The 24,529-nt window shown below is 44.8% G+C and overlaps 1 protein-coding gene across 4 annotated transcripts in view; it reads left to right on the forward strand.

Annotated features, from left to right (window-relative positions):
* LOC148037282 (putative LRR receptor-like serine/threonine-protein kinase At1g56140) overlaps positions 1-24,529 on the forward strand; it is a 268,988-nt gene that overhangs the window by 114,090 nt on the left and 130,369 nt on the right. For all 4 annotated transcript variants that reach the window (XM_087676199.1, XM_087676198.1, XM_087676197.1 and 1 more), the window contains 3 exons: positions 11,367-11,438; positions 11,539-11,610; positions 19,843-19,914. In XM_087676199.1, coding sequence (XP_087532325.1) covers positions 11,367-11,438; positions 11,539-11,610; positions 19,843-19,914 — 216 coding nt within the window. The remainder of the gene's footprint in view (positions 1-11,366; positions 11,439-11,538; positions 11,611-19,842; positions 19,915-24,529) is intronic.

The raw sequence follows: 24,529 nt of genomic DNA on the forward strand, positions 1-24,529 counted from the left end.
TAGTGGCCCATTGTCCTACCTGAGAGTTGCGGGGCGCGAAGAGTTCCCACTACCTCTAGAGATAGGGATCTTCGAGGTTCGTAAGTCAAGGAGGGGCAAGGCCCATCTACTAGCACCACCGGATGGACCGAACTGCGCCTTTTTTCTTCAATCCTCTCACTCAGGGGAGTGGACGACTACACAGATAGAGGAGGAGTTGAAGAGTCAGGTGGTGGATCACATCTCCCAGAGTGGATGGGAGATGAAGTATTAGCACTGTTTCCACAGCAGTGGCCTGGGTGCATGATGGACATTAACTGGTAAGTTGGTGCCAAGGTCCCACACTTGCACATTATCTTTCGAGCCCCTGCATAGTGGAGAGCTTCGAGGGATGTGATCGAGTGGCCCGTGGCACAGGCGGCCCATTTCTACTAGTGCACCGAGTCACGACTCTCAGCATGGTTGATAGATGCATTGATAGTACCACCTGGAGCATCTATCACCCCTATGGTTTGGTCAAGGGCCACCATGGGGGATCAGAGTTCGCCATCGAGATCGGCGGCAAAGCAACTTGCATGTCTCATAGGTTCTCCTTCTCATCTTCAGCCTCCACACCAAACAGATGTCTGTTCCGTCAGTCACAGGTTCCCCCATGAGCTTACACCTAGCATCTTGGAATGTGAATAGCCTCCACTACAGTGGGGCACGTGGTTCCATGAAGTTGATTGTTTAACAGGAGCTGCAACGTGCCCTGGCCGGATGGATTGACATCTTACTTCTACAAGAGCACAAGCTCACCCCCACCCAGGCCCAGCGGGTAGGGAAGGTGCTACCGGGCAGCTTGCACACTTACTGGGAGTGCACTATAGGTGTCCACGGCAGGAGTGGAGGCGTTTGCACCTCTATTGGCCAGAGTCTCACCGCCTATGTACAAGACCACGGGACGATAGTGGCAGGGAGGGTTCTATGGGTGAGACTGGATATTGGGGACTCGTGCCTTGGAGTCCTCAATGTCTATGCTGTGAGAACAGAGGATCAAGGTACAGCAGAGATTCAGTAGACAGTGTGAGAGTGAGAGACAGAGTTGAAGCACGACAAACTGAATAGACTGAATGAGTGTAATCTGAAAGTACAAAGTACAACCCTTAAACCTTAGGGTTGTAGGGGGGTGTTCACACCCGACACACACTAAGTGCCCAAATGTGTGTAACATAAGCACATAAGTACATACGACAATAAGACCATAAGTCTGGGGGAAAAAACCTCTCCTACCGAGAGTAAAAAGTGCCCCAGTGTCCTACTGATCAACGACACTCCCATATGAGCATAGGCGTAAGTAAGGCGTGAGTCAAATACCTAACAAACCCCCCTGGAGTGAAGAGTGATCAAGAGTACAAGGATCATCGGCCACCAAAGGATATCAAATTTAAAGCATCTCGAAATGCTTCAAATTTGTCACGAGGAAGAGCTTTGGTGAAGATGTCTGCCACATTACTGGTGGTAGGACAATAGACAAGGCTAATATCACCTGCATGTAGCCTCTCTCTGACAAAGTGATAGTGAATCTCAATGTGTTTCGTGCGAGCATGAAACACTGGGTTCCGTGCCACTGCAATGGCACTCTGACTGTCAGTGAACAATGGAGTAGGCTCAGTAACAGATACATCCAAATCAGCTAGCAAGCGTCTAAGCCATACGCATTCAACTGTGGTAGTGAAAGCTGCCTTGTATTCAGCTTCACATGACGATGTGGCAACAGTGGATTGTTTCTTGCTAAGCCAAGAAATGCAAGAAGTGCCAAGAAAGAAACAATTGCCACTAGTGGAGTGACGTGTATCATAATCACCAGCCCAATCAGAATCACTGTAAGCATGTAACTGCAGTGGTCCCCCCTTGGTATAAAGCAACCCAAGAGAACGAGTACCCTGCACGTAGCGAAAAACACGCTTGACAGCTTGCCAATGTGACATACGTGGCTGATGCATATACCTGCTCAAAGCTGAAACTGCAAACTGTATGTCCGGCCTAGTATTGCATAGATAGATAAGACATCCAACTGCAGGAGCATATGTATGTATATCAAACAAATCACTGTCATCATGTAATGACAGTTTCAGTCCAGGTTCCATGGGAGTACAAACTGGCTTGCAATCCTGTAAGCCAAACTTCTCAAGAAGCTGCCCAATATACCTTGACTGTGATAACCCAATTCCTCGAGCAGTATATATGAACTGGATGCCCAAGTAGTAATGCAAAACTCCCAAGTCAGACATGTCAAAAGTTTGCTGCAAATTTTGTTTGAATGCTGAAATCTGATCAGCATGTGTTCCAGTGAGCAAAAGGTCATCAACATAAAGACATAAAATCAGCATAGATCCCCCTTCTTTACATACGTAAAGGGTAGACTCAGATGAGCTGTTTAGAAACCCCTGACCAAGCAAGAAAGCATCTATCTTTTCATACCAAGCTCTAGGAGCTCGTTTTAAACCATATAGTGCCTTTTTGAGCTTGCATACCAAATGTTCTGAGCCTTCAACTGCAAAACCAATGGGCTGCTGTACATAAACTTCCTCCTGAAGTTCCCCATGTAAAAATGCAGTCTTGATATCTAGCTGATGTACTGTCCAACCATAATGTGCAGCCAAAGCAATCATAGACCTGATGGTCGTCATACGGGAAGTAGGAGCAAATGTCTCCTCATAATCAATGCCCTTTTTTTGTGCGTAGCCTTTAGCTACCAGCCGTGCCTTGTATTTATCAATGGATCCATCTGCTTTTCTTTTCAATTTGTAGACCCATTTCGTTCCAATGGCTTTCTTCCCAAATGGCAAGGACACCAAATCCCAAGTTTGATTCTTAGTAATAGAATCTAATTCAGCTTGCATGGCTGCCATCCAATGCACATTGTGTTGTGCATCCTCATAACATTCAGGCTCTTCATTATCAAAAGTACTTGCTGCCATAATAAACTCCATGGTATGTGCTGAATCATGCAAGCGAGTTTGCCGTCTAGTACGACCAGCCATGGGTGCATCCAAAGGACTATCTTGCATAGTCTGCAAATACCATCTAGGTAGCTGTCTAGCATCCTGGCTGTGTGCAAGCTCTTGCTGAATTTGTGTTTCAGCATGATGCTGAATATTCCGATCAGCCAATGGCTGAATTTCTGCACTTTCCATAGGAGCAGCTGGCTGAACATTAGGTTCATTTTGTGAACCTCAAGCTGAATCACCAAAAGTAATGGGCAGCAGCCCTTCAAAAACATCACGGGCAGCCTGATATGTGTCCAAACCAGCCAAGGATAATTCTGATTTTTCATCAAAAACAACATCCCTGCTAACAAAAACCTTATTCGTAACGGGATCATAGAGTCTGTAGCCTTTGCTCTCATTGCTATATCCCATAAAAATGCACTTAACAGCCTTGTTGTCCAATTTTCTTCTAAGTACCTGTGGAATATGGGCATAGGCAAGACACCCAAAGGTACGAAAGTGACCAACAGAAGGTTTACGGCTGTTCCAAGCCTCAAATGGTGTGATGGTCTTCAAGGCTTTGGTAGGGCATCTGTTCAAAATATGGCAAGCACACATGACTGCTTCCATCCAAAAACTATGAGGCAAGCTCTTTGCCTTCAGCATACATCTGGCCATCTCCATGAGTGACCGATTTTTCCTCTCTGCTACCCCATTCTGCTGTGGAGTATAAGCTGTAGTATACTGATGTACTATGCCCTTCTGCTGCAAAAAAGAATTCAGCATAGAGGACATGTATTCCCCCCCTCGGTCCGAACGGAGAGTCTTAATGTGGCATCTAGATTGGTTTTCAACAAGTGCACTGAAAGCCAAAAATGCATCATACACTTCTGACTTCTTTTTCAAACAATAGACCCAGCAAAAACGTGTGAAGTCATCAATGAATGTCACAAAATAATAACAACCACCCAATGACATGGTCTGCATAGGCCCACAAACATCTGAATGCACCAACTGCAATCTGGTTGTTGCCCTGAAAGCAACATCACGAGGAAATGAGAACCGATGCATTTTCCCCAAAATGCATCCCTCGCATAAGTGCTCAGGAGGTCTCTCCAAGAGAGGTAAGCCATCCAGCATCTGAGTACGCTGTAAAAGCATCAAGCTGCCAAAGTTTACATGCCCTAAACGAGCATACCATAACTCCGCCTGTATCATAGCAGGAGTAAGAGTGGATGTCAAGTATGTTGACTGGTCTACTGAAAGAGCATCCAACTCATATAAACCATGACACAAAGATCCTGTCAAGACCAAAGTCATGCATTCTTTTTCTCGAACCATGCAACGGTCATCATCAAAGGTGACCTGGATACCACAACGTGCCAAAGAAGAAATAGAAAGCAAATTCTTCTTTATTCCAGGCACAAACAAAGCATCCTGCAGGCGGAGAATAGAGCCATCAATGGCTGTGAGCTGAATCTCCCCAATACCACGAACAGGGTATGATGCATTATTGGCACATTGTACCGATTTCCCAACGGGAGGTGCACTAACTGAAGCAAACAAATCTCTGCGAGATGTGATATGTCTAGAAGCACCACTGTCAAAGAACCAAGTGTCAGCATCCTCTGCAGAGCTAAGTGCTCTATCGGCCCAAGAGATGTCATAACTGCAAGTGTAAAAACAATAGTCCCTGTCTACAACAAAGGACGCGGACTCACTAGCAGTGGAAGGAGTAGTAGAAACAGACATTCCTGACTCCTTCTTCTTCTCTTTGGCAATGCGCTTTTTGCACTCAGTGATATAGTGGCCGGGCTTCTTACAATAATGACATTTTCCTTTCTTTGCTTGCGTCCCCCCTTGTGACTGATTCTGCGATGTGCCCGAAGTGCCAGAACTCTATGGAGCATTTTTCACCTTGCTGTTCTTGCCTTTCTGTCTTGCCACAAAAGCCTACTCAGAGACTATAGCATCCACACCACTATTTTTCCGTGTTTGCTCCTCCTCTAGAAGCAAGCTAACCAGATGAATAAAAGTGAGTGGATGCTCAGCAATCCTCATGGTGAGGTTCAATGTAGTATGAAAAGACAAGTACAAAGGAGGTAAGGAATTCAAGGTGGTGGATATCAACTGTGCATCCGAAAAATACTCATCTACATTCATGAGCTGCTCCCCCAAGTCCTGAATCTTGTTTAAGTGATCGTGCATAGAATCACCTTCATGCATCTTCAGAGTTTCCAACTCTTTCTTCAAGAAAGAGATCCGAGTCTCATTCTTTCCTGCAAACATATGCTCCAAAGTCAACCATGCATCTCGTGAAGAAGATGCCGAACGGATATGAGGTATGATGGACCGCTGAACTGCCAGAGCAATCAGTGACAAGGCCTGTGCATCACGGGTATCCCAAGCTTTTTGAGCTGCAGTTCTTGGAGGAAGTGGCTGTGGTGGAGCGGGCTGAGGTCCCCGTTGTCCACGTGCGCCATGGGGGGGAGGAGTAGCGGGAGCTACAACTCCCGGCCGAGTTTCCTCTCCACTGACATAATCCCATAAATTCTTGGCTACTAATATATTCTTCATCATGAATGACCAAAGGGAATAGTTGTTTCCGTCCAGTCTGTCCTCCTTGGATACATACGTAAAAACATCACCTCCCTGATTTGCCATGATGACAAATTTCCAAAGACAAAATGAGCAATGTCAAAGCAGTATTAACTGGAAATCTGCAAATTTCCAGAAATTGCAGCAAATACGTTTCTGCAATTAATGTGCAAGGGCGTACTCTGTCAGAAAACTGTCTTTTAATGCACACTTCCCAAGGTGCAAACAGTGCACTGCATCACTGTTATCTCAAAATCCCCAAAATTTTTGCCAAAATTTCTGTCAAAAACAGTCTTTCTGTGACTGTATCAGCAGTTCAAATGCAACTGTCCTCCAAATACACAAAAGCCCCAAAATTTTTGACGATCCAGTCCAGAAATTTGCATGAAATTTATCCCCCCACTTGTTCTGTGCTTGCCGCGTGTGAACCTCCGCTTCCAGAACTGTGTTCTTGGCTGAAATTAAAAAAAAATTTGTTGAAAATTTTACCTGACGTGGAGCAGACTGGCGTGTGCTGGTCGGCGGGCAGTTTGGCGCAGGACAGACTGACGTGGTCGTCAGACGAGCAGGTCGTCTGGCGTATTGACCAGTCGCGAGCTGCTGACGTGATCGTTTTAAAACGGCGGGCAGGCGGGCTGCGTGTGGTAGGTCGTCTGGCGGGTAGGCGTCTGACGAAGGGCTGCTCGTGGTCAAACCAAGGGCTGCTGACGTGGACGACAGGCGACGCAGCCGCTGACGTGGACGACAGGCGACGCAGCTGCTGGGGCAGGACGGGCGGGCTGATGTCAGACTTGACTGACGAGAATGACAGACGACGCTGACGTGGACGACAGGCGACGGGCTGTTGACGCTGATGTGCTGACAGGCGCAGGCAGGACTGGGCAGGTCTGGAGCTAGCGACTCGGGGGCAAAACTGGCCTGGGCTGCTGGCTGCTGACTGAGGACCGCTCTGATACCAAATGTGAGAACAGAGGATCAAGGTACAGCAGAGATTCAGTAGACAGTGTGAGAGTGAGAGACAGAGTTGAAGTACGACAACCAAGTGAATAGACTGAATGAGTGTAATCTGAAAGTACAAAGTACAACCCTTAAACCTTAGGGTTGTAGGGGGGTGTTCACACCCGACACACACTAAGTGCCCAAATGTGTGTAACATAAGCACATAAGTACATACGACAATAAGACCATAAGTCTGGGGGAAAAAACCTCTCCTACCGAGAGTAAAAAGTGCCCCAGTGTCCTACTGATCACCGACACTCCCATATGAGCGTAGGCGTAAGTAAGGCGTGAGTCAAATACCCAACATATGCCCCTATGGAGGTTAGGGCACGCAGTAGGTTCTGGGTGGAGATCGCTGATGGACTCCCAAAGGTGGACTCCTGGATCGTTGGAGGAGACTTCAACAATCTGGAGGCTCTGGAGGACCAGCAGGGCAGATGCAGAAGCTACCAAGGCATGGCTGGGGAGGAGCAGGAGGCATGGGAGGTTTTCTTGCTGGTAGTTGGAGCACGTGATGCCTGGAGAGACCCTGCCTTCCACAGGAGGGAGAGGTCGTTGGACTTCACCTAGGGATACAAGCAGCTAGGTGGAGCCCTGCTGGAGAGGTTGGACAGGTTTTATGTGGGAGAGTGAGGAGGCTCTTGTAGAAACCAGATTGAGCAGTTGGCAGGCACCACATTGTCCGATCATTGCCCGGTTCTCCTGACACTTGACCCCCTAGCATCCGCTCTAGACACACAATCCTGTTGGATCCCTGGTTCGATCTATAGGAGGGAGGAGGTGACGAGACAGATTGAGCAGATTTGGATCAGAGAGGGGGGCAGGAGGGACCAGATTGCAGTGGAGGTTGCAGAGGTCCTGGCAGAGTCGAGCAGAATCTGCCAAAAGGCAACCATATAGGCCAGGCAATAGAGCTGGGAGGAGGAGAGAGCACTTCGGCGGGACCTTGCAGCCACGCAGAGATTATTACAGGAGGCACCAGGGGACCCCACCCTCCACGCACAGCAAGTGCGCGCGCATGCAACCATTGCTGGCCTAGAGGTTAGGCGCTCGGAGTTTTGTTTCCGAACCTCAGCAGCCTTCTGGGCGCGGAAGGGGGATACGATGTGCAGGGAGTTCTTCCAAGTGCACCAGCCTCGCACCATAGGAAAGCAGGTACGCAGCCTTCGGGATCAGTATGGGAGGACTCGTTCTAGCCCAGACGAGGTGATGGAGATTGCCACCGACTATTACACGCACCTCTTCCAGCAGGAGATAGTTTCAGCTAGAGAACAGAGATGTAGAAAACAGGTATGGGATCACATCGCGTCCCTCGTCACAGAGGAGATGGGATGCTCCCTCCTTGCCCCCTTCACAGAGGAGCTGGCGGAGGGTTTCCATACACAGGATGGGCAGAAATACCCAGGGGAGGATGGCCTCTCTAGGACCTTCTTCACTACCTACTGGGAAGTGATGAAGGACCCCCTATTGATGGCCTTCCAAAATATTTTCACTTCAGGACAGATGCTAGGGAGTCTCTCGGCAGGCCTTATCAGTCTTCTCCCCAAAGGGGGAGACCGGTTGGAGCTTTCCCAGTGGAGATAGATCACCTTATTGTCAGTGACCTACAAGGCATTGGCAAAGATGATTGGTAGGCGACTACGCCCCGTGCTTCCGGATATTATCCATGATGCATAAACATCCTTTGTCTAGGATAGGAGCATCCTAGACAATGTATTTACCTTCTTTGAGGCAATAGAGTGGGCTCAGCACAGTGGGCAGAGACTGGCCGTACTATTGGATTTCGAGAAAGCTTATGACAGGGTGGACTCGGATTTCCTAGAGGGCACCATGGTGAGGTTGCGATTCCCCGAGGTTTGGATATGTGGGGTCTCTGCCCTTTACAGATCGGCCACCGGCAGGGTTCTCATAGGCGGAAGGAGAGGGGAGGAGTTTTGTCTGGAGAGATCGGTTTGATAGGGCTGCCCCCTGACCCCTTACCTGCTTCTTCTCTTCGCAGAGGCGATGTCTCACTTCCTCAGGTCATGTGTGAGCGGATTACGCGGCCTCTGACTTCCAGTGAGAGAGGAGATTGAGTTGTTAGACTTAGGGTACACAGATGATATAACCCTGTACATAGAGGACGATGAGTTGATGCTGGAGAGAGTGAGGCTGGCTCTTGACGTGTTCTGTTCTGCAGCGGGAGCGAAAATCAACTGGCGAAAGTTGGTTGGTTTCCTCACAGACCTGGACTCTAGCACAGAGTGGGGCTTCCACCTGGGATTTAGATGTGTGAGTAGAGGGCAGACCGTACGGTACCTAGGGTTCCAGGTGGGACTCGACATCACCCCTGCCCAGGAGTTTCTTCCTGTCCTTGATTCTATTCGGAGGAAACTAACCTACTGGAGCACGACTCGCCTCTCAGTAGTCGGACGAGCCCTGGTGGTCAACCAGGTCGTCCTAGTGACGGCCTCGTACATCAACTCGTGTTGGTGCTTCTCCTCATCATGCGTAGTGCAGAATTTCCTTTGGTTAGGGTCTGATGGTTCTAGGGATTCCAGGACCAAGGTGGCGTGGGTGACCATCATATGACATAGGTCAGAGGGAGGGCTTGGGATCATAGATCCAAAGTATCAAAGTATGGCCCTCTTGGGTAAGCTAGTTGTCCGCGGTCTCACACTAGGAGGGCAGACCCGGAAGGCCTTATTGCGGGAGGGCCTTCAGGATTGTAGATTGAGGTTTGGCGGCGAGTGCAGGCCGTCCCTGAGAAGGATCTTCACGTTAGCCCAGATCAACCCCCCCCCCCCCCCCCCAAGATCACCTTTCCTTCGCAGCTTAATCCGCGTGTGGCAGGGTCTCCTCAAGGCTCTATTCCAGAGCCTTCTTGGCTGCCAGGAGGAGATAGACCGTCTGCCGGTGATTTGGAATCCCCAGGTCAAAGATTGGGAAGGGGCACAAATAGGTGAGCGTTTCCACATGCAGTGGGTTGGGTGGGAGGCCGGTCCGGCTCGTACCGTTAAGACATGGCGTGAGGTGTATAGGATGGCGGACAAGGAGGTGTTGCTGCGAGTATCAGGCTGGAGTTGAGGAGAAGGGAGATAGAAGTAGCAATACCTACGGAGTGGCTTGCTCCCTCGATACGAGAGCCAATAGAGCCTGGGGAGGTATGGGCACCTAGGTTTTCAATAGCAGGCATCCCCCTTCAGGTGGCAGGTAGAGTGGGTGGTGCCCCGCAGGGGACTTTCTTCGCCGTTCAGGAGGGGGGATGTCTAACCCTTTAGATAGAGGGCAGGAGGATAAGGGGATTGCCGCCCTTTTGTGGAGGAGGATTCGGGTGGTGGGCCTTCAGGGGAAGACTTGGCGACTGGACCCCTATGTTTTCTGCAAGGAGCTCAGGGAGTGGCGCCTTTGAATCTGGGAGGGTAGGCCACTTGATGAGCTGGAGTGGGATCCAGGAGAGTAGCTATGGCCGGCCTCTGCGGTCGCCAAGAAGCCACCTAGGTTCCTAGAGTACATTGCCAGGATTGGCAGACATGTACTGATGCAGGAGGATATGGACTGGGCCCCGTCATGTAGCAGGCATTGGGTGGAGCATAGCACCACGGAGCCCTTTCGACGGACTTTCTGGTGCCGCCTATGGGATAGGTGGAGGCCGAGGAGGGTGTTGTATTTCCTATGGCTAGTGGCACATGGAGGCTTGGTGGTGGGAAGTTGGCTTGCCCAGATGCATAAGGAGGGAGGTTGTGAGCGCTGTACACAGCAGCCTCTGGAAACCCCAAAGCACTGCCTTTGGTCATGTGAGAAGGCGTAGCTCTTGTGGAGAGGAGTATGCCGCATCCTTTGTCGTATAGCACCTAGCCTTGGATGTCTCTCACGGGGAGCTTTCTGTTTGGCAGGCAGTCAGCCAGGGCCGTTACCTTCTGTATGAGGCGGGGATGCAGGACACGATATTCATTATCGAGGCACGGTCGTGTGCAGTGGTTGGTTTGGAGGCTCTACCCATCCGCCAGGTACTGGAGCCCACCCCAAACCACATGGAGGTATGGGAGATCATAGGGAGTCTTACTGGATGGCATATCTAGAAGGCACGGTGTCAGGAGGCTTTCGGCGGAGAGAGACTTTCAGCACATGCGACTGTAGTAGAGCTCTGGATCTCCAATATCCACTCCCTCCGCGGCCGATGGGATCAGGTGCAGGTGAGTCCAGGGCTTGTCAAGAGCTCCGAGGTCACTTCATGCGCACCTGGGGCGGCCAGGGTCTGTTTTTCGTGATGCAGGCAGGCAGCCCCAGTTGGCAATATACCCCCCAAATGGCTTCTTGCCCCCATCCCCCCCAGACCGCCTTGAGAGGCATGTATACATGATGTATTGGTGACTTTGTATTAGCTCCAGCTAGTCTGTTGAGCATGAGCACCCCGTTGTAATCAGTTTTTTTGAGTAATACAATCAGCCACATTTTACTTGCAAAAGAAAAACTTTCATACTTAGTTGGCCTCCCTTATTACAATTATTTTAATGGCACAAGGCCTGGTTCATGAAACTTTGAGGGTGATATGCTGTTGGAAATCAGTAAAGTTGATAGAAAATTCCAAAACATAAAAGCTAAAGTGTGGTTGATTGTTGTCAGAGTGTCTATACTATTCCTGATTAAAGATGTGCCACTGTTGTAGTTAAATGTTCTTTCTTGATTACGTGAGAAATTCTGGAATATACCTCTTACTGCCTGCTTTTATACCATTGGGATAATTTAGCTGGATTAGTTGTAAACAGATCATTGACTTTCAAGGCTACTGGAAGTGGCTTATTATTGCTCTTATCAACTTTGTAAGTTTTCTTTTAGGAACATAGATGCAAGTGGCATTTCTGGGGAGATACCTGTGCAGCTTGGAAATCTGAACCAGCTACAAACAGTGTAATGTGCATGATTTTTGCATTATACCTTTTCTGATGTAGATTCACTGCAGTGGTTATTATTCCACTGTTAAGTTTTTGAAAGGGTAATATGTCTGCAGCTGGATGTTTGGTACTCCACTTTCTGGGCAAATTCCGGATGTGTTCAACAACCTGTTGAAACTTTCAGAGCTGTAAGTTAGTACTCCATCTTTATCTTGGAAACCTCTTTCTAGATCTTAGAGATTCATAATGTCTCTAACACACTTCATTTTTGTGTTGTACAATCTCCCACACTCCTGCATTAAAGTCCAAGTCTTTGTTATCATATTTACCTTACATATAAGGAGACTTGCAGGCCACTATGATACTGTAAACACTAAAAATCATGGTGATAAGGCACAGAGTCACAGCAGCAAATGCAGGTTACGTGGGCCTATGATAGCCTGCTGTGTTATTGGAATTTCCTCAATGATGTCCTCAAGACAAGCTTGTCTTCAAACTGTGTGATAGTTTGGATAATGATAAGGCTCAGAGTTGCAGCAGCACATGCATGATTAAGTGGGCCTATATTGCTTCCTATGTAATTGGAAATTCCTCCGTCATCTCATCAAGTGAAGCACATCTTCCTTCACTGGATCCTTTATCTTGCATGGATCTAGAGATCCTGAGAAATATGACCCTAGAGAACATCTAGTGCATCATGATTCTAGAGAATAAATAGTTCAACTCCATGAAAATAGGTTTGATAGTGACATCCGAGCTGATGGTGCGTTAAAATATCCAGAAGGGGGGCACCAACACCCACAAAGTGAATAGATTCATGATGTCACTCAAGACACGGAGTCTCAATACATGCTAACAGAGGGACACAGTCACAAAAGTGGTGTGCATATTTGAAACAGTAGTGCCATCTCCACTTCAAATATAAAATGGCTCAATCACAATAGCATTGTTAACAAATAGGCATCATCATTGGGGGCCTCAATACCTGTTTTTGGGAAGAAAAAGAATCCTCTATCTGTAATAGGATTAATGTTTATCCATGTTGCTTGAACTTCTAAACAGGCCCAAACTGCTGCCCTGTCTCAACTTTTCCCCCCCCCTCCAAGAAACGGAAGTTCTATAAATAAGACCTCGGTGAACAGATTGAGGTTGAATACAAATTACAAGGAACATTGTAAAAAGTCACGAAGTACATCACAAGGGCATGTGTTGCAAAGATAAAGAAGATAGTGGCTGTAAATTGCAACATCAGATATTTCTACACAATCATTCATAGACAGCTTTAAGCCTGGTTCTATAGGAGTGCATATAGGTTTGCAATCTTGCATATTAAACATGCTTAACAACTTGTCCACATACTATGACTGTGACATGATGATGCTGTGCTGATGTTAGGTGAATTGAATCCCCAAATAGTAGTGTAGGAGTCCATATCTAACATAGCAAATGTATGTTTCAATTCAGCCTTGAAATCTTCAATTTTATCCTCTTTGTCTAGTGAGCAGCATGTCATTCACATAAAGAATGATAATCAACAAGTCTTCCCCTTCATTCTTAATGTATAGAGTGGGAGCAATTGGACTATCTTTGAACCCTTTGTTGGCCAAGTATGCATCAATTTTAGAGTACCATGCACGAGGAGCCTATTTGAGACCATAAAGAGCCTTGTGCAACTTGCAAACCATGTGCTCTTTTCCCTTGATCACAAACCTTGGAGGTTGTGACACAAACATCCTCATGTAAATCCCTATTTAAAAATGTTGTCCTAATGTCCAACAGATGTACTTTCGAGTCATAGCAATCGCACATCTCACTGTTCTCATACAGGATGTAGGAGCAAAGGTTTTCTCATAATCTATACCCTTCTTCTACGCATAGCCTTTTGCTACCAACAATGCTTTGTACATGTCAATAGTGCCATCAGACTTGTGTTTGAGTTAAAAAACCCATTTTGTGTCAATGGCCTTTTTATTAGGTAGTAAATCCATAAGATCCCATGTAGAGTTGGTGGCAATAGAGTCTATTTTGCATGGCTTGCATCCAATGTACAACTTGTTGAGCTTTGTCCAAAGAACTAGGCTCATCATTATCTAATAGTGAGCTCATAAATACATGCTCATCTTTATCATCTACTTCCATAAAACTAGTCAAATGGGGCCTCCCTGCATTATGTGCTACATTCCTAGCAGCCCTTCTTGTCTGTTGAGGCATTCATCCTACTCTCTTAGAGAGTGCCTAATCACCATCTAGGGATTATTTTAGCTGCATTTATAGCAGCCCTTTCATACTGTATTGCATCTTCCAAAGCATGAGGCAAACCACTACTATTTGGGAGCATGTGGTGTAGCAATTGCTTGCTGTATTATGTTTGTCTAGTAATTTACAGTAGGTATGGACTTCAAAGAAAGTGGTAAAAGACCCTCAAAGACATCACCAATGTCATGGGTGGCTGGCATCTGAAGTTGATCATGCGAAAATGTAGCATTTTCAACAAATATAACATCTCTATTAACAAAAACTTTCTGCATGTGTGGGTCATATAAGCTATAGCATTTGCTCTTCAAATTATAGCTAGTAAACATTCATTTTATAGCCTTGTTATCTAGCTTTCCACAAAGCTCTTTGGGAACATGTACATAGACTATGAATCCAAACACCCGAAAGTAGTCAACTTTGGGTTTCTTGCCATGCCAAGGTTCAAATGGTGTAATTGGCTTCAGTGCCTTAGTGGGTACACGATTTAATACATGATTCACATATTGAAGGCCTTCTAGCCAAAACTTATGAGGTAGCCCCTTGCTTTTCAACATGCAACGAGTCATCTTCATCAGTGTTCAATTTTTTATTTTAGCAATACTATTTTGTTGTGGTGTCACTCCAATAGTGACTTGATATGTAATGCCATGGTTAAGCAAATATGTCTCAAATGCACGAGACATATACTCCTCTCCTCTATCCATGCGAAGTGTTTGCAATTTGAAGCCAGTTTTAGCCTCAAGCTTTGCAACAAGATTTTTGAAATGCATAAACTTATAAGATTTTACTTTCAGCCCATACACCCATGTATACAGAGAGGAGTAGTAATTAATAAAGGTGATAAAATAAAGACGATCTCTAAGTGTAGTGTCTCATGGGACCACAAACATTAGAGTGAATAAGTTGCATTTTTCGGACAATATGTAGTGCACCATCTTTCTTGAAAGCAAACCTATGCATTTTTCCCAAAATATATCTCTTGCATGCATGAAGAGGTGGGGTCTCCATTGGAGGCAATGCGTCTTCGATCTGACATCTCTAAAAGGTCATTAGACTATCAAAACTCATATGTCCATAGCGGGCATGCCATAGCTCTGTATTTTGTACTATGAGACTACTGCTATAGCCGTATCTAGTATATCTCAGCTTATAGAGACTACTGCTATAGCCGATGCTTTGTTGTGTGGGAAGGATTTGGGATTCCTAGGGAGTGGGGAGAAGCCAAATAAAAAGTTGCTTAAGACTGAGAATAAGGGGTAGATATGAAAATCAGCCTGTAAAAAAGACCAAGATAGCAAAGAAAGGGCTTAAAAACATTGATACAATGTAGGGAATTGATGGCTGCAAATAACTGCTTTATTTATGAATAGGAGGGTCACATTGCAAGGGATTGTCCCAATAGATAGTAAGCTGAAAAATCAGAAAATCAGGGGGAATTCTAAAGGAAAGAATCCCAAAACATCACTAGAATCGGTGCCCAATGTTGTTAGTGATCAGTCCAATGATGATGCTACTGAGTTGTGCAGAGCATGGGGCAAAATTAGGGATTAGCATGCATTGATTTTCTTTGATAATGGTGCATGAGCCAACTTCATCTCTGTGGACATGGCAACCTATTTAGGCATGAGAGAGGATGAGATGGAACCCATGCCGGAAGTTGGAATGACATGTAAAGGCCATGTAGAGCCCATTACATCGCTCATTGGAAAGCTTCAATTGCATATACAAGGATATGTGGACAACGAAGAATTCTTCATTGCTCTGCTTGAGGGTTGTGATGTATTGCTTGGTATGCCATGGTGTCACCATATGTATACAGTGATTGATTCTCATGCATAAAAGTATTACTATTTAGCAAAAGGGAAATGTACTCACACTTGATGTAAAGTTGAAAGGTGAATTTGTCCTTGTTGTATATGTAGTTGCCATTTCTAAAGTTATGAAAAATCATCTTTTAGTGCACTTGGATTTTACTAAGGATAAAAATGATAGTAAGAATGTTGGGAAAATGTCTAAGTTAGAGGAGGATTGTATGTCTTTTTTGAAAATGTATCTTGATTGCTTCTCTCAGTCACTTCCAGAGCAACTATCATGTGAAAGGCCAAAAGATCATGACATAGATTTTATCCTTGGAAGTAGCCCACCTGATAAGCCACTCTACAGAGTCACTGCAGCCCAACAAGAGGAGATTATGAATTAGGTGAATGACCTGTTAGAAAAAGGGATGATTTAGCTTAGCTCATCTTTTTTTTTTGTCCTCCAGTGAAGAGATTATGAATAAGGTGAATGAGCTGCTAGAAAAAGGGTTGATTTAGACTAGCTCATCTCTTTTTTGTTCTCTAGTGCTTTTGGTGTAGAAAAATAATGGTTCATGGCATGTGTATTGATTATGGTGGTCAGAACAAGATCACAATAAAGAATTACTTCTTGATTTCTCGGATTGATGATGTTATAGATAGATTGTAGGGGCCAACCATATTCAGCCATATAGATTTGAAAAGTGGGTATTATCAAATACGCATTAGACCGGAAGATGTGCATAAGACAACATTCAGGATATCTTTTGGGTTGTATGAGTTTCTTGTTATGCCTTTTGGACTTACGAATGCTTCTGCCACTTTTAATTGGATGATGGATGGCATCTTCAGGCCACATAGAGGATTTGTGGATACTTGCTTTGATGATGGGATTGACCCTATTCAAAGAATGAGGCAAAGCATAGAAGACACTTGAACATTGTGTTCAATGAATTGCATGAGCATAGGCTAGTTATCAATGACAAGAAAAGTGAATTCTTTTTGTTATAAAATCCACTTTTTAAGACATATTGTATTTATTGATGGTATTCGCATGGACCTTGCAAAGGTTGAGGCAATAAGATCATGGCTGCCTTTGAGAAATGTGAATGAGATCCATAGCTTCTCGGGTTTATGTTCTTAGTACATGAAGTATGTACGTGGATTTGCTGAAATACATTGCATGCTTTGCAGAAGAAGGATGTGCCATTTAGATGGATAGCAGTGGAAATTTCAGCATTGGAAAAGTTGAAGAAAAAGATGACTTTAGATCCAATGCTTGTGTTGCCCGATCTAAGAAAGGCATTCTAGTTTAGTGTGATACATGTGGTAACAACATTGGGGCCATTCTTATGCAGGACGGCCGAGTTGTGGATTATGAGAGTGGAATTCTCCATGGTGCAAAAAAGAATTTGCAGGTCTATGAGAAAGAGCTCTTGGCTGTAATTCATGCACTGTCTACGTGGAAACATTATTTGTTGGGGACCAATTTTATAGTGTAGATAGACCATTAGACTTTGAGGTACTTTCTGATGCTAACAAAGTTGTCAGAGAAGCATGTGAGACGAGCAAATTTCTCTCTATGTTTCATTTTCAGATTGTACATATTGATGGTAAAAAGAATGTTGTGGTTGATGCACTGTCATGTAAGCCACAAATTTCAGCTGTCAGCATGGTTTATCACATCGAGTTGGATGTCATGAAAGAGAAATATGTTGTTGATTTGGACTTTGCTAATGTTTATGATCTGCTTTGCAATGGCCAAAGGCATGGACACTTTGTGCTAAGAGATGGATTTTTGATGATGCATGGACGGCTGTCACAAAGCAGTTAAGGCCTAGAATTATCACTGGAAGTCATGCTCCTCCATATATAGGACACAGAGGTATTGATGCCACGGTCAAGGTAGTGGATCATTTCTTTTATTGGCCAACTTTGAGGCATGATGTAGAACATTTTGTCAAGACATTCATTGTATGTCAGAAGGTAAAGCATGATAGGTAAAGGATGTTAGGTTTATTGCAGCCCTTGTCTGTTCCAGATAGGCCTTGGCATAGCATTGCAATGGACTTTATTTTTGAGCTTTTGAGGACACCCACAGGGAATGATGGGATATGGACTATCATTTGCAGGTTTAGCAAACTAGCCCATTTCATTTTGGTAAGGAAGAAAATAAAAGCTTATCATATGGCATGATTGTTTTTGCAGCACATCTTTAAGTATCATGGTCTACCAGAGTCGATTGTGAGTGATCAAGACCCTTAGATGATTAGATTTTGGAAGTATGGAGACAAATTAGAAGCTTTGTACTAGGGAGGGGGCATAGAATGGAGGGATTGCAAAGGTGACAAAGGCCCTTGAGAGCTGAGCAAGATTTACTAGGAGGCAACCCTCCATGCTAGGCAGCAGCGCTAGGAGGAGGAGAGTGTGTTGCAGAGAGATCCGATAACCATCTAGAGGTTGCTATAGAAGTCACTTGATGACCCCACCATCCATGACCTCAAGAGCTGAGAGCATGGGAAGCTGTTGCGAGCTTAGAGGGTAGGAGGACAAAGTGTTCTCTTGCCACACCTAAGCTGCTTTCTAGGCACAGAAAGGGGATACCATGTGCAAAGAGTTCTTCCAAGTGCGCCAAGTTTGCACCTTGGAGGCTGAAATCCAAAGCTTGGGTGATCAATATGGAATGATGATATTGTGACCTAAGGATGTGATGGGGCTCACCACTAGCTTCTATGGATGCCTCTTTCAGCAGAAGACTGTCTTGGCTTGAGTACTCAACAACATGTAGTAGGTGTGGGATTGCATCCTGTCCCTAGTAACCTAGGATATGGGATGATCATTCCTCACCCCTTTCTCGGAGTGGGAGATATTCCATGCTTTCTAGTCATAGGATGGGGAGAAGTGCCTTGGAGAGGATGGGATATCTAGGGCTTTTTCTTCATCTACTAGGAGGTGAAGGATCCCTTGCTATGAGCATTCAGGGAGATCTTCAGGCTAGGAAGGATTCAAGGCTGTGTGTCCATGGGTTTAGTTTGTCTCCTCCCTAAAGGGGGAGATCGTTTGGGCATGACCTAGTAAAGGGGGAGATTGTTTGGATCTCACCCACTGGTTGTGGATCACCTTCCTATCAATGTCCTAAAAGACAGGCAAATACGATTGGCGATTGACTTTGTCCCATCCTACCAAGCATCATTCATGCTATAGAGGTAGGGTTCGTCTAGGATAGGAGTATCTTTAGCAACATCTTCACCTTCTTTGAGGCTATAGAGTGGGCCGAACATAGCAGCCAGAGGGTTGCAGTGCTCCTCCTGGACTTCGAGAAGGCCTTTGACAGGGTAGGCTGGTGAGCTTCTTGATTTGGAGTTTGTTGATCACAATAGTATACTTATATGTGTATGAGGACAACTTCAAGGCCTCTGTAGCACTGATGGAGATTTTGCAGTAGAGCTTTTGGTGCTCTTATTCATTCTCATACTTCCTATGGTTTTTGGGTATGTGACACTAGAAAACCTGGACTAGAGTCCCTGTGAAACATTTCACCATTGGGTAGATAGCATGTGAAACGACACATGAAATGGCAAAATAACACATTTAAAATACCTATATTGAGCAAGTTTTGCAAAGAGTGCGGATAATCTCTATCCAAATCCTTGAAAGGGCCTCTTCTGTGGATACATCCTGAGGGTCCCTAACATACCTGCACCTCCTAGTCCAAATGTACTAGGCTATTATACTAGCAATCAGCTCCCATCTGTGACAATGTCCCTGGGTCCACTATGCCTGCAAGGCATTTGGAGTGGGGATCCTGCTCAAAAGCAGTCCAATGATTAGGAAAGAGAGGCTCCCTTAATCATCCTTCTAGCCACATGCTGGGCTTCTGTCAGTGATACAAGCTACAGCCCCCAAGGTCGTGACCATGGTCTTTATTGTGTCACTGAATATCATCTTGAAGGCTCTCCTTCATACCTCCTGAGCTCTGGGATGGTCCTATAGGTAGTGTCTCTGCATATCCTCTGGCTCACCACATGCCTATTTTGAAACATACTATAGAAGAAAAATCAGCAAGGAAACTTTGTCTTCATTTGGTTGAATCTTATCATAGTATTTATGTTTTCTTCATTAGATGTGCTAATGTTAGTTACAAGAATTTCAAGCACACTTTCTTCTTAAGGTGCAAAATCTTATTTGCCATTGCACATAATGAATCAAGCAATGAAGTACTGATTTCTGGGTAGTTTTATGTGTTGTTCAAGGACTTTTTCCATTCCAAAACAGAATTGTGTGTCAGGAGCTATTTTTCTTTTCTGAAAGTTAAGACAGTTACTTTCCAGCTCTCATTTAAACAATTTTTCTATATGGATTTTGCAGGAGGCTTTATGGGAACAACCTTACTGGACCAATCCCTGCAAGCTTATTGACATTACAAACGCTGTCAATCTTGTAATATTATTGTTTTTTTAATTGTCTTCTCTCCCTCTTTGTGAAATATCTAATCGTTGCCAAAATGCTGCACTACATATAAGTCTCATGTAATGAGGATTGCCATTGGTCTCTAGTTGATGTCCATCATGAACTTAGGCCATTTCTTGAAGAGGAGCTCCACCCCCTATTCCTCTCAACCACTGGGACATATGTGGTGTTACCTGTTTGCAAATGACCTCCACCAACTTTGTCTCTAACCATTCATTGTAGTGTGCAATCTATAGGAAAAAGGAGTAGTTCCAACCATCCGAAGGAGCCAATAAGTGTGCCTTGCCATTTCGGTATTGGTGAATCACGAAACTTTTCTACTTCAGTGGAATTAGGAAGTCCCGATGACTCGCAACTCTCGTTTATGACCAGGGCTGACAACAGTGAAACTGATGTGGGAGTTGGAACACCTAGGTTATTAGTCAAGATGTGGAGCCCCCTGTCAGATGAGGGGCTGCTCTGCTGCTAATGAAGAGAGGGCACCGAGGTGAGAAATCTGTCATCTCCTTTGGGGTGCGGGGCTAGGGGTGATGGTGATAGGGGGGTCAGAAGAAGTGGCAATTGGTAGAGGGTGATGTAGGGAATTTGTGGGTGAGAAGGTGGTGTAACTGGCTGCACACTTTGAAGCCTGATGCCCAAAGCCATGGCATGTGAGGCACTGCTAAAGCTTCCCTCTAATGATAATGTGCTGACTAATTGAAGAGTTGCCAATTACAATCTCCAAAATGGCATTTTCTTGACTTTTGCAGCTGCTACATGTACCTTTGGTACCACCACCCCTGTCATTGCATTTGCAAAAGTTGCTAGACGTACGGTGCCAAAGATGCAATCAATGTCCTCCACCTATGGGGGTTTATCTACTGCAACGACTGGGAAGAGGAGAGTGATAGGATATTCAGGGAACATGTAATGAGATCCAAAGGTGGAAGTATGAAGTGGTTGTACCATGGAACCATGCAGATGACCCCCTTTGTGGACATTGCAAGTTGTTGAGCTCCTATGCCGCATCCATGGAGGTGAGGGGGACCATGAAGATACCTTTCCCCATTAACACAGCCTCTGCTATATGCAAGATAGAAGAATGGAGCCAATTTCAGAGTTGTCCCTGGGAAGGGGAGTGACCCATGACTTGACCAACGTTATGCTCTGCTCCAAATCCTCTGTGGCATGTACTATATGGAGATGTTTCTTGTAGAGAACTGCAAGAAAGAGTATGACTGGGGTGCATGGCCGTAGATTGCACTGGTGTGAGGATTTTTTTGGAAGCTTGTAAATAGACTAAAGGGACCAGAACAGAATATACCTTAGTGATATAGGGTTCTTGAGACTAAGGATTATCCTTGCTTTTTTGATATCATCATGGCGTGGTTTTGGGCCCCTGAGTTGATAGATTGGGAGGAGTGGATGTTATCATTCTGATGAGGCAATTTGATGCCATCATCATGCATCTTTTTGGAGGAGCAGGTGGGTTGGATAGTGGCACTATGCTTTGTTGAAATTACAGGCCGGGTGATATCTATTATTAGCCTTGATGATGGTATTGATGATAAGCATCATGAGGATGCTTTAGGCTGGCTTTGTGCCACGCTTTTGGGAGTGGCGCACTGTTTTGATTTGAAGGCACTATTTTGGAGCAGTAGAGAAGAGGGTGGAGGAGCTATAGGTGAGAGTGGACAGTTGAAACCCAAGACTGATGACCAGGATACATAGCTTGAAACAATGATCAACGGAGAGCTACCATGTGAATTTGTACATCCAAAAATGGCTCTACCACCCATCCTTTTGAGAGTACAAATATGGCCCCATGAAACCTAGGAAATGTTAGCATGCAAAGAGTTCTTTCCAAAGCATAAAGCAGATGATGGGAGTAATGTCCCTCAGGCTAGTCTTGGACCAAGGCAATAGCGACAAATAGTAAGCAAGCATAGGCAATATAATTGTCCGTACCACTTTAAGCTGCACATGGAAAAGCCAGGCTTAAGATTTTCAATAAATAAATTTAGCTTCCACCTTGGCCAAAATCCATCCCAACAAATGCTTAGGCAAAACATTCACCCCCAAAGTCCAAGTGCCTTGCGAGAACCCTTCTAGGAACCACCTCACTTTGCCACCCTAAGTCCCAAAGCCTGACCAAGTCCTAGATATCCAATCTTTATAGAAGTTATCCCAATCACCTTTCAAAATCATGAGAATATCATTAGACAATGCTTGGCCAAAAAACTACTAATTGTGAAGGAAGAGACAAGATCACTAGCTCCCCATTAGCAACTAAATGTAATAGCATTGTCATAACAGGATGTGTAGCAAGAGCAAAAAATAAGGACTTAGAGGATAGCCTTATCTGACCAGTTGGGCGAGAGGAAATGGTTTAGTAACACCACCATTCAGCATGACTTTAAAGGATGCACCCTTGCCAATAGTATATATCAAATGAGACATGTACCATCGTTTGTATGAACTGTGCAAGAAAATACTATTCCAGATAATCAAAAGCTTTCTCCAAATCTAACCACATGAGAACCACCTCTTGATTTGAATGTTGCACATAATCAATACCCATTTGCACATTCAGACTGTTGTGTATAATGTTCCTCCCCATGATAAACCCATATTGACTTGGATGCATAATGTTAGGAAGGTGCTCATGAAGATGATTAGCCAGCACCTTGGAGAAGATCTTATACATGCTGCCCATCAACAAGATTGGTCTCTGATGTTTGAGCATTGAGGGCAAGGGAACCTTTGGAATCAACTTAATAACACCCTCTTTCCATGAAGCAAACATAACTTGAGATGCCCAAACCTCCTAACACACAGGTATCGAAGGCACTACTAGGCAACTAACGTAAGTCTAAAAGAATTCATTTATGAGACCGTCCCATCCAGTACTTTTATCCTTGGTTAAATTCAACAGAACATCCATCACCCCATCCTCATGAATATTAGCCTCCAAAGCAACAGTCATATCATCCCAAATCAATGTATACAACCTGAAACGAGCATGAACAATGCCATCTGAATATGGCTACTATGAGATTGACTACACATATGCACAATAGTTGGACAATCTATAATCATCTAATAATGATACCAAACTTGCAGATAATGATAACAAGAAAGCATCATCTGGAGACTCAATCAGAAGGGAGAAAACCAATGCTAACATTCCCTCAGTAGCATGCAAGCGTTGCCTGCAAAGGGAGGCATGCTGAATTCCATATTGCCTAGCAGCCCTTTGCACATTGCCAATCAAGTGATCAAAAGATACCATTCCTTGACATGGAAAGTCAATCGAAAACAAATCAAGTAGCTGTATCATGTAACCATTAAAAACATCATGACTCAAACACATCATCAACATCAGAACCATTAATCATCATGCTCAAGTCATTGTTTAAGTCAGCTTGAACTATCAACTTTTCAGAGCATTCAGCTGTAAAGTGGCCTAGCTTCCCATAGGAAAAAGAAAGACAAACAAAAGTACCCCATTTGAGGTGAAATCTCAACAGATGCATGCAAGTAGAATTTATGTGCAACCAATAAGGCTGCTACACTAGAGAGGTATGAAGAAGCACCTAGAGGGAGCCAATTAGTATGTGGAAGCTTCTTGTGGCCAGTCTAGGTGTGGGTAGTGTCCCAAAGAATGCACAAACAATTCCGATTTGCTGCCCGAATGCTTGGAGGCACCAAAAACATTCATATGGCAGCCATGGCATCCTTGAATAAAGACCAGTAAATAGCTGGGCATCCTTCAACTTCGATCCAGACAGGATGTTCCTGCTTGAATAAACACTAGAAATCTGCCATGGGTTGCCTTGGCACTACATTAACCAACTGTCATAAAAAACAAGGACAACTTGCCCAAAAGAACGTCACTATTTTCAGTTGATTTTAAATAACTTCATAAAAGCCTCTAGGGCCCACAAATATCTCCTCCACACAATCCTTTTGCAAGACTGAATGTAACCACTGACGGATCTAGGAAAGCATCGGAATTCTGGCTGTGAAGAATAGTATAACCCATCGCTCATGAAAATCAGAGAATGAGCGCAACACTTTCTAGTATCCACATGTGTGTCCAAGACATCCCCTTCATCAAAGTCTGGGAGGCTATGCTTATCATGCTCCACATACTCTCTTACCAAAGTATTAGCAAATTCCAGCAAAGGATCCCAATCCAGGTCTTGAGAATCATTAGACTAAGTAGCAGCTTGAGGATATGAACATACCACAGGAGTTTCAAAAGGTGGATGATCAGTTTCCTACATGAGATTATCTGCAACATGCTCGCTGTGCTTAACAAGCAGCTGTAAGTCTGTGCATAGCACCATTTCTTCTTCCTGGTCTGATTCTGGGCCTGTGGCTTCTATTGCCTGGTCAATGAAAGAAATAGCAAGACTTGCCATAGTCTTGAAGAAAGCAATGATCATGCAGGTCTGCCTGAACTGACTGTATTACGGATGCTGTTTTGAAGACACACCCTGGCTGTTGATTTGATACTGCAGATCCCGTTTGACCCAAGAACCCAGAGGCCTGCACTGTGGGTCTGCCCCACGTGTCAGGGTTGTAACTGCATCAGTTGCAA

This window comes from Lygodium microphyllum, chromosome 4, assembly GCF_053477565.2.
Source record: "Lygodium microphyllum isolate KBCC chromosome 4, Lygodium_microphyllum_v1.1.10, whole genome shotgun sequence".
Lineage (NCBI taxonomy): Eukaryota > Viridiplantae > Streptophyta > Polypodiopsida > Schizaeales > Lygodiaceae > Lygodium > Lygodium microphyllum.